Source organism: Olea europaea, chromosome 15 (assembly GCF_002742605.1).
Source record: "Olea europaea var. sylvestris chromosome 15, O_europaea_v1, whole genome shotgun sequence".
NCBI classification, from domain to species: domain Eukaryota; kingdom Viridiplantae; phylum Streptophyta; class Magnoliopsida; order Lamiales; family Oleaceae; genus Olea; species Olea europaea.
The window spans coordinates 24,117,730-24,128,805 of NC_036251.1; the positions used below are offsets into that span (position 1 = coordinate 24,117,730).

Consider the following 11,076-nt stretch of genomic DNA (forward strand, 5'->3'; position numbering starts at 1 on the left):
CCCCAACATGCACATGCAAAAAAGGAAAATGAGGGCAAGCAGGAGGCAGGACCCCACCAACATCATTCAGCAATATGTACTCCAGCCAAATATAATCACATTAGGATTAAGGCCAGAGAAGAGAAGGCAAACACCGAGCCAAATAGCGAATCAAACTTAATGAAATTACTCCCATTCTCAGCTCTACTGCATAGAACTGCACCACATAACTTCACATATTAAGAAGAGTTAATTTCTAGTCATAATTGACAGTAAATCTTTTCTTCTAGGAGGTCAAAACAAAAATAACTGAATTCATACAAAAATAAAGAAAAAAGGCATGGTGCAAAGCCCAAAAAATTAACTGACTATTAAATACATATGACCTGACCTCTGTAAATGCTTCTAATGAGCTCCTGTTGCTTCTCCACTGAATATTCTTACAATTTAAATCATGATTCATCAATTCGGTTAAGAAATCATGAAATCAAAACCCGAAACTGAAACTGAATCGAGTTATGGGAGGATGTATAGATTTAATTTTTATTTGATGAAGAAAAATCTGAAATTCCAACCTGAAATTCGCAGAATTCAACGAGATGAGGGCTGCCTTGATCATTCATCACCATTACTCTTCGTATCATTTTGCAAGTTCGCTTCGAATTCCGTAGATTTTGAGGGGTACTTTTTAAAAGGACTAAGTCAAAATCACTTCGTGACATTGATCAAAATTTTTTTGCCATTCACCAAAATAATCTTTGGAAGAGTAAATATCATTTTTGTGGCTATTATGTTTTGTAATTATAAAAATATATCATTTGTTCAAAAGATAATAATATTCTCTTTCAAAAAATTAATAAATTCAAACACTCGAACTTAAATTTCAAAATGAAATCACTTTTCTTATCAGATTTTCAACACAATTAAAAATAAATTCTCTTTCATCTGTTTGAACATTGAAATCTCACAAAATTATCAAATGTTTAATAAAAAAATATTACTCACAGTCGGCACTCGAAATTGATAAGTATAAATATGTATTTTTAATTTCATTTTAGTTAAATTAGTACATTATTTGAATTTTTAAATCTTATTTCAGCGTATAATTTTAGAAAAATAAATTATTACAGTCTTAAACGGATATATGATTTTTTAGCAAAAACGAAGAAAAAATTCATCTGTTCAGTAAAAATCAGCAAAATGGAAAAGTCAGACAGACATCCAGCCAAACAGTCCGGGTCCGGGCCCTTTTTTGTGTGTGTCTTGTCTAGCATATTTTTTTCGTCATTTTATTCTCGTAATTACAATTTTTTTAATAAATGATATTTCCTGATACAGATATGAGATCAGCTACTATCCTGATTTATTACTTTGGTGAATTTGAAAAGAATGAAAATGATCGATGGATGTGGAAATGGACGAGTTAAAGACATGGTTGTACTGCAATTGTGATAACATCAAGTACATCATATGCAGAAATGTACAATGAGATACAGAACTTGCTAAAAGTCGATCCCTCCGAGTACGATATGGAATTGAGATTTCTAATGGGCAAGCATACATTCATTTCAATTCCACCTATAATGGTTACTTCTGAAACTGAAATGAAGGTTTTAATTGAAATGAACCAGAAAATGCGATTCTTATTTGCGTAATTTTGATGAAAAAGAATGTCCCCGAGAATAAACACGAAGATTTCGATGGAGGGGATCGTAATGTGAATGAGTTTTGGGACACAGTGGAGATAGTACGTGATGATGTTGTGGCTATTATAGAGACAGTTGCTCATTACCATGATTTCATTGTTACACACAAAATTTGCTCGGTATTTCAAGACAATGAAAGAGATAATGACCTTACGAATGAGAATTTGATTGTTTTATCCCGTCTGAGACATGAGTCGAGTGGAAGTTCACAGGCTAGATCAAGTGCACGGTCCTCTAATTGTTCGCGTGTAGTCCCCAATGATGAAAATTTATATGTCAAGCAATTGTTTGACACGAAGAAAGATTTGCAAGAAGCTGTTCATCGAATTGCTTTGAAACACAATTTTGAGTTTAAATTGAAGAAATCAAACAACACACTTACACAATTGTCTGCGTTGACGACAGTTGCCTTTGACGTTTGTGAACAAGAAAATGGACACGAATGAGTTCTTTGTAGTTCGTAAGTATCCACGGGAATATATTTGCGAAATGGGTATTCGTCGAAATAATCACAGGCAAGCCCGATCATGATTCATTGGTCAAGAAGTAATGCACAAGTTTCAGGACCCACGAACAATTTACAGACCTTCGGACATCATTAATGACGTCCGTCGAGAGTACGGAGTGGTTATGAGCTATCAGAAGGCTTGGAAGGCCAAAGAATACGCGTTGGAGGATTTGATGGGTTTGACCGATGAGAGTTATACTAAATTGACCAGGTATTTCTTTGTTTAGATGTTTATTTAATATTTATTTCAAATGTTAATTATTCATTTCAATTGTTTAATTAATTATTTAATCAATTGTTTACTTAATGTCTAACTAATTATTTAATTCAATCATTAATTTCAATTGTCTATTTAATTATTTGTCGATTCTTTATTTAATGTCTAATTAATTATTTAATTCAATTGTTAATTTTTTAGTTTATTTAATATTATTTATTTAATTATTTAAATTATGATTATTGTTTATTTAAATTGGTCATATTTTGCTATAAAATGGGAAGAATTAATACTGGATTGACATTTTTTATTGAGAAGGATGTTGAGAATCGCTTCAAGTATTTCTTTATGACCCTTGGACAATGCGTTAGAGGATTTCGAAACACAATGCGACCCCTAATCTAAGTCGACGATACCCTTAAGGCGAGATACAAGGGAAAGTTGATTATTGCAACATGTCAAGATGCTAATATTCAAATTTGTCCTCTTGTATTCGGCATAGTCGACGAAGAAAATGATCGGCGATGCGTTGGTTTTTCACAAAGTTGAGGAGGGATGTCGAAAACCTTGCATAACCGATCAAGGGCAGTCAATAATTAACGGTATTGTCGAAGTCCTCCCCGAGGCACATCATGGTTATTGTATGTACCATATACAAAAAAATTTGAAAACCAAGTATCGAGGCAAGGGCATCATTATGTTGTTTAAGAGAGCTGCAGAGACTTACAGTTTTCAAGAGTTTGAAATGTTTATGGTCAAAATATAAAATAAATCCTATGACGCATGGAAGTATCTGACAGAGATGGGGATCGAACATTGGGCACGATCACATTTTTCAAGATGTCGATACAACATGATGACGTCGAATAATGTGGAGTCGCTCAATGCCTTATTCAAGAAGAATCGAGAGTTACCAATTCTCGCAATGCTTGAGAACATTCATGACAAGCTACAGCAGTGGTTTCATGATCGTTGTCAAGAATCACATAGTTGCACAAGTGTGCTAACCCCAACTCAGGAAGATAAACTCTTCAAGACTCTAGAGGTGGCGAGAAAGGTATATCTAGAACCACAAGATCAGTTTCGCTTCTTTGTGAGATGTGCATGTAATTTTGGATACATCATCGACTTGAATGATAATACGTGCATGTGTAGACAGTTTCAGTTGAAGAGTTTTTCGTATACACAAGCAGTGGCAGTAGCTATGTATAGAGAAATTTCACCACACACCTTATGCAGTGCTTATTATACAATTGGTTCTTGGAGAACAGCATATGCCGAAACCATATTTCTTGTACCGAATGAAGTCGAGTGGGAAGTTCCCGATTACATTCTCTCATTGAATAACTTGTTGTTACCAGCAATCGGCCCACGTACTCTTGGACGTACATGTACGTCTAGAATACCATCAACCAGAGAATTTTCTCGCCTCGTAAGTGCGACAGGTGTGGTGCAACAGGACATACCAGAAGATTTTGTACAAGTTAGATCCCTCTACATGACAACTTAACAGATGTATAATTGAAGTTTATATAACATTATTTATAATATTGATGTTAATTATTTATATTAATTATTAGATTTAGTTTTTTTATTTCAATATTTCATTAATTAGTTTCGTAGTATTTGAATTTTTTTTAAAACACAGTGTGTTCTCCCTAATATATCCAAACATTATAAATATGTCATGAAACATTTAAATAAGCACATAAATTACAAAATAAAAATTAAATATTAGAAAAATAATATACATTTTACAATTATTTCGTAATTATAAATGAATGAATGAAATATACAATATTTAAATATTACAATATGTACAATTATTTTAAAAACACGACTCCAATATCTACGGATCGGCATTAAATTCAAATAAATCACATGTTAATTTATTTCTCCAATTTTATATTCACGTTTGGTTGATTGCATCAACCTTTTGTGCTACACTCAAAATTCTATGTACTTGATGGCGAACATGCCGCAATCACCGCTACAATTACAAAATATTGTATTAGCATATCACCATCTAACTAGAACGTAAGTTGTAAATTAAAAAAATAAATACTTACGATATTTGCTGCCTCACTGTCGTTGTGTCCCGTACGGTAGCTTGTCTGTCATGCACGGTGATGTTCGCTCGTCTAGCCAGCATGGGGATGATTATAGAGACCGACTCTAGATTTTGCTCCAACTAACCTTGTGTCAGGCATGAATGATCGGAGTCATACACATACATAGTCGAGTCGACAAATACAATCTTCACTGCAATGTAGTGATGATTCACACACATCGGAATGTACAGATGCGTACAACCCTCCAATGGCTTTCCCCCGACACTTGGCCACATCCCTACGACCCACTCTTTCATGTATGTAGGCATCATGTACTCACTACCTATAGCTTAGAGCGTTTGGTACCCAATGTCAACGACACGTATGAACTAAGTGTTCAATATGAGTTGGCCAGGAATGTTGAACGATCTTAGATGTCTTTCAACTCGATCTCGTAGCAAATCCATGGCGAAGTCAATGTAGTGCATCAGGAAACACCAATTAAAAAAGGAATTATTTAATTTCATAAATTCAAAATTCAAAAATATGTATACGTAATAAATAACAATATTACTACTTCACTTACATCGTTGGCGAGCCAAGCCCCTGAAGTAGTGATGTCATGAAACCACTTATAAGCGTTCGAGATCGTCTTATAAGCAATCTTGCGGCTGTCTCTGAAAAAATAAGAAAAGAAATTATTAAGTAAAAGTATAGATGTGTTAACATCTGCGTAATGTACTGATCCTTAACGAATAATACAATACTTACTCGGGCGTAATTGCTCTCCACTCCTTCTTGAACGTTTTTCACTTGGCGTGGTCCACCTCCCTGAATAAATTGGGGTGCGTGTCATCGACGAACCTCCTCTTCTTCGCCTCCGTGAAAAGTGGAGAAATGACGTACTGTGATAGCGCCATCGACCTCTTGCCGACCATTAGCTCCAGCATGTCAACAACATACGGCACCCTCCCGATCTCCGGTACCTCCTCACCTACAATCGGGACCGCCTATTTCGTTCCCTTCGACACAATAACTACATTTGGCGAGTCTGCATCCGAGATGGTACCCTCTTCGCCTCAGGCACCCTCTCTTCCTCCGGCACCCTCCCGACCTCCGCCTCGGTTGCCCCTCCTCCTCCGACACCCTTACGACCTACTCCTTCGGTACCCTCTCCGCCTCGGGTGCCCCCTCCTCCTCTAGCACCCTCACGACCTTCTCATCCGGTACCCTCTCTGGCTCGGGTACTCCCTTCGTCACCATCTCCATTTTGACCAAATCCTCCATCTCCATCGGGCCACAGAGAAATGAAGCTAATGCATCATCTGATGTGCACGACAAGACAACATACCCCATCTGACCCCTCGAACCTGATAACTATCGGACCCTCTGTCACCCCCTCCATCCTGATTGTCGCCTGTCCCTCCACCACCCCCTCCATCCCAATACTCGTCAGTCCCACCCTGAAACCCCCTAGTTCCACGCAGGCCTGCTATGTAGTCCCGTATCGCTACAACCTCAGCATGAAGGTCTCTTTAACTGGCTTATACCATCCCGACATCATGTCGTAAATCAGTTACTTCACCTCGTAAGTCAACTACGTCACCTCTGATCTCCATCATAAGTCGAAACATATCGTCGATGGAAGCACTCTGACTACGTGCAGCAGATCCACGTAAATGTATAGTACGTACCTCATGATCGTCGAGGATAACCGATAACAGTTTTGTAAGGGGCTTGTCTTGTGTTCGCCAGCGATACATCCAAGGGATGCATATATCCCCTCTCCTCGCATACTGACTAGTCAGGATGGGAACAGTCTCGTAAACCTATATCTGCAACAACTACGATTATTATATGTACAATTTAATAAAAAATAAATTAACTTATTATGTTAAACATTTACTTGCAAAGCTAACGGCATGTCATAAACATCGTACTTACGCTCCGACCTATCTCCCCTAGGCATCGAATGCCCCTTCCTAAAGACACGTAAAGTATCGACAAAGCATCTCTACCCCCATGGTTAGCTGTTGAACATATCGATGTCATCAACAACTTGCAAATTAAAATCGTCAATCGATGTCTTCTTGTGATGACACCTCAGTACCTATTGAGTATAAACACCATTCCCAACTTCCACTTGTCAGACATCTAGTCACATCTCCTGAATGCATCTCCTAACTGCGCCAGTGTCACTGTCGTGTGCCCATTAAAATAATCATTCAGCAGCCTCTTGTCTGTCGGAATACTGGGCCTCGCTGCCTCTTCGCCCTTACATCTCAATCTAGCGATGAGGGTAAACTCGAATATGGAAATGTAACAATCTTGCCCCCAAGATCAAAGTGGAGAGTATCTCCGTCAACTAGCTTAAACAGTCGACATAGTAATGAATCGATCAACTGTACAGAGCACAGCAAATACAAGGGCCATAAGTAGGATCGACGTAACATCTCTGCGTGCTCCTCGTCTAATGAATCTAACACTGCTGTGAAACTGACAAAGTTACAATTCGACGTAACTTTGTCAGGAACTTGTCTTAAGGCGGCGTCCAAATAGTATCCATACTGCAAAATTTCAATTGGTAGCACATTGTTAATTAAAAATGGATAAAATATAATGTCACAAAATTCAACAAACCAAACTGTAAGTAATATACGCACGAAATAACAGATAATAAAGAAAATGAATTAAAAATTATAAAACAAATTATAAAAAGCGAAAAACTAATTTTTGTAAAATTATTTATTTAATAGTTTATTTTAATTCTTTATTATTTATTTCAATTATTTATTTATTTTGTTTCAATTGTTTATTTACTGGTTATTTAAATTATTTTTTGAACATTTAAACTTAAATATTTAATTATTTATTTCGAATTTTAGATATTTATTTCACATTTATTTTAATTGTTTATTGAGTGCTTAATTTTAATTATTTATTATAATTGTTTATTTAATTATTTTCATTTGTTTATTTAAATTATTTATTGAACATTTAAACATAAAAATTTAATTTTTTTTGTTTTTCTTTAGTTATTTATTCAATATTTATTTTAATTATTAATTAAATATTTAATTATTTATTTTAAAAGTTAGATATTTATTTCAATTGTTAATCTAAATTTTAATTACTTACTTTGATTATTTTTATTTGTTTATTATTTAAAATATAATTATTGTTTGATTGAAATTGTTTATTTTATATTTAATTACTAATTTTATTATTTATATTTAATTACTTAATTAAATAAATTATTTTGACTATTTATATTTCTTAGTTATTTTAATTGTTTACTTTTATTTAAATGTTCATTATTTATTTCAATTGTTTATTTAAATTATTCATTTAAATTGTTTATTTGTTTATTTAACATTTATTTTAATTGTTTATTGAATGCTTAATTTTAATGATTTATTGTAATTGTTTATTTAATTATTTTTATTTGATTATTTAAATTATTTATTAAACATTTAAACGTAAAAATGTAATTATTTGTTTTATTTTTCTTTAGCCGTTTATTCAATATTTATTTTAATTATTAATTGAATATTCAGTTATTTATTTTGAAAGTTAGATATTTATTTCAATTGTTTATCTAAATTTTAATTACTTACTTTGATTATTTTTATTTGTTTATTATTTAAAATATAATTATTGATTGATTGAAATTGTTTATTTTATATTTAATTACTGATTTTGATTATTTATATTTAATTACTATTTAAATAAATTATTTTGAATATTTATATTTCTTAATTATTTAAATTGTTTATTTTTATTTAAATGTTCTTTATTTATTTCAATTGTTTATTTAAATTATTTATTTGAATTGTTTATTTGTTTATTTAACATTTATTTTAATTGTTTATAGAATGCTTCATTTTAATTATTTATTGTAAATTTTTATTTAATTATTTTCATTAAATTATTTCTTGAACATTTAAACATAAATATGTAATGATTTATTTTATTTCTTTAGTTGTTTATTTTATATTTTATTTATCTATTAATTAAATATTTATTTATTTATTTTAAATGTTAGATATTTATTTCAGTTGTTTATCTCAATTTTAATTAGTTAGTTTGATTATTTTTATTTAGTAATTGTTTAAATTATGACTATTGTTTGATTGAAATTGTTTATTTAATATTTAATTACTAATTTTGATTATTTATTTTTAATTACTCATTTAAATCAATTATTTTGAATATTTATATTTCTTGGTTATTTACTTTGTTTACGTATTATTTAAAATTTTCATTTTCAATTGTTATTTATTTATTTGTTTCAATTGTTCATTTAAATTATTTGATTTAATTATTTATATTTATTGATTATTTAAATTATTTTTTGAACAAGTAAACATAAATATTTAATTATTTATTTTAAATGTTAGAAATTTATTTTAATTACATATTTTGATTATTAATATTTATGCATTATTTACATTTTTTATTTATCACTGAAATCATCATTTATTTATTATTTAAATGTTTATTATTTATTTTTGTGTATTTAAATTATTTATGAATACAACGAAAAAATTTAAAAATTGGGGAAAAAAAGGGTCACAGTTGGGCGGGCCGTCTTTTCCGTCTTTTACAGACGGCACAAATGCTGTGTTTCGTCTTCTCCAGCTCTAGCTGTCGGAGATCGTCATTTCGGCCCAAAAATACCTCCAAAAATGTCATTTTCAGTAATTTCACATAATCTACACAGATTTCTATCACTATTTCCAACAAAATAAACTTTCAACATCCAAGTTCAAAAATTAATGGGGAAAAAAATAAGCAAAACTTATCTTCTTCGCCTCTAATGATGGCCGATCGGTTTCTTTCCAAGAAAAAGTCGTCGGTTTCCTTGCTATTTCTTTCCCTTCCTTCTCCAGATATCGGTGTGAGTGATTTGTGTTAGGCGCATTATTGGTTTTTCATTATTTTTAAGGTTTTTACAAATTTTTCTTTAAACAGTAGTCAATGACCATTTTATCAAAATGACTATTTTTCGTGGCTATCTGCCACCATTTCCTCATATTTTGATGGCAGGGAACTCGGTTTTCATTTCATCAGTTTAAATAGAATTATAGTGTTAGTCCTTACATATTAACCATTTTAGTGAATTGATTCATAATATTTAAACAGGAGCAAGTTAGTACTCGTTGCACCATTAGTTTGACTTGACATTTTCTATATTATCGCACGGGTAAAATAAGTAAAACTCAAATAATTTTAATAATAAACAAATACAATTACAAATACAAATAAAATAATATAACAGAACAATTAAAAATAAGAAAAAGGAAAATTGAATAAACGTTAAAAAATAAATCTGTTATAAGATTCAAAATGAGGGTACGATTGTCAATTCCATTAAACTACGTGTCTTTTATCTTCAATTGAATAGAAAATGTTAGTTAAGAATAAGGGTGAACGAAATTGAAATGTTGGCCTAATTTGTACTTTTCATAAATGTTATGGATTAAATTGCTATAAATACTAAATTTTGGGACAAACACTATAATTGTCCCTTTAGTTGACCTTCTTTCTCCGAGAAACACCCAGCATCCTGTATCTCTGACTAAAACATTTCGTTACTCACCCAATTTATCCTATGTCACAATTTATTCATCAAACTTCAAACTCCTGATTACTCATCTTTGAAACCTAACACTCAAATCAATCATTCGGCAAATTCCATTCCCCTTTTATCGACGCATCACCTAGAAGATTTTTGTACTCACCATGTAAAATTTCTATGCGACACATCAGCAACCTAACATACTTCATTGTATATTGTTGTGCATAAACTTACACATGGGGTTATAAAACCAAAGTGCTACAGTCAAAGAACCCATAATTAGATAGAAATTACATTTCATCGTATATTGTTGCATATAAACTTGCAGATCTTGTCTTCTTGTAAATGTAACAATAGAAGAATATTTGAGCACATTAAGAAGAGGTTAAAAAAATTAAATAAATAACATATTTGTACAATTGTTGTTGAGAATTGTGGTTGACAACATTGATGATGTCAAAATTTTGGACCATTGATTTAAAAAACGATTTTTGAAATGAGTGAATGTGATGTTACCAAATTTAAGTTGTCAACCAAGATTATTAAAAAAAATTGTTCAAGTAGCATGATTCAAAAATAATATAAGTCATAGCCTTAAAAGGGTTCAATCCAAGGTTGATGCATCGAAAATTTTCCATCTAACAATACCACAACAGATGCCTCGATCATTTCTTATTATTGCTTCAAAATGCTTTATAAAATTCACTATTCAATTGCTTGTATCTGGAATCTCATTTCTTATTATTGCTTCAAAATAATATAACTCTAATGAGGAATGATTTGGATCAATTAAAGACCAAGGCGGCACAGTGGGTTCCTCTTAATGAGACCAAGATCCACCTGCAACAACCAGGCAACAAAATCATGCAATTGATGTATATGTAAGAAAAACCCACCTCAACAGTATAAAAGGTACGAGATGATTTTACCTTGTGCCCGAAGAGATCTCTGATATTGTCGATCCCATAAAGTATCATAGTGGGCCTGATGTAGAAGTACAGAAAAATTGAAGAGGAGGAGGAGGAGGAGGGGGG

The 11,076-nt window shown here is 32.0% G+C and overlaps 3 protein-coding genes across 3 annotated transcripts in view; 1 reads left to right on the forward strand and 2 right to left on the reverse strand.

The window, feature by feature from the left end:
* The window catches only part of LOC111411418 (AP-3 complex subunit sigma-like), a 5,737-nt gene extending 4,991 nt beyond the window's left edge, over nt 1-746 (reverse strand). The window contains exons 1-3 of the mRNA XM_023041953.1: nt 555-746; nt 371-404; nt 135-196 (exon numbers count right to left, since the gene is read on the reverse strand). Coding sequence (XP_022897721.1) covers nt 135-196; nt 371-404; nt 555-701 — 243 coding nt within the window. The 5' untranslated portion in view covers nt 702-746. The remainder of the gene's footprint in view (nt 1-134; nt 197-370; nt 405-554) is intronic.
* Nucleotides 747-3,263: 2,517 nt separating this feature from the next.
* LOC111411419 lies at nt 3,264-3,920 on the forward strand. The gene has a single exon (XM_023041954.1). It carries the CDS (start codon nt 3,264-3,266, stop codon nt 3,918-3,920), a length of 657 nt encoding a protein of 218 aa, XP_022897722.1.
* A 6,716-nt stretch (nt 3,921-10,636) lies between these two features.
* Nucleotides 10,637-11,076, reverse strand: part of LOC111410553 (phenylalanine--tRNA ligase alpha subunit, cytoplasmic-like) — a 10,117-nt gene continuing 9,677 nt past the window's right edge. Inside the window, exons 17-18 of the mRNA XM_023040958.1 lie at nt 10,972-11,026; nt 10,637-10,882 (exon numbers count right to left, since the gene is read on the reverse strand). Coding sequence (XP_022896726.1) covers nt 10,832-10,882; nt 10,972-11,026 — 106 coding nt within the window. The 3' untranslated portion in view covers nt 10,637-10,831. The remainder of the gene's footprint in view (nt 10,883-10,971; nt 11,027-11,076) is intronic.

What these genes read in the sequence shown, in the direction of transcription:
- LOC111411419 (XM_023041954.1), top strand. Translation starts at nt 3,264, where the DNA reads ATGATGACGTCGAATAATGTGGAGTCGCTCAATGCCTTATTCAAGAAG.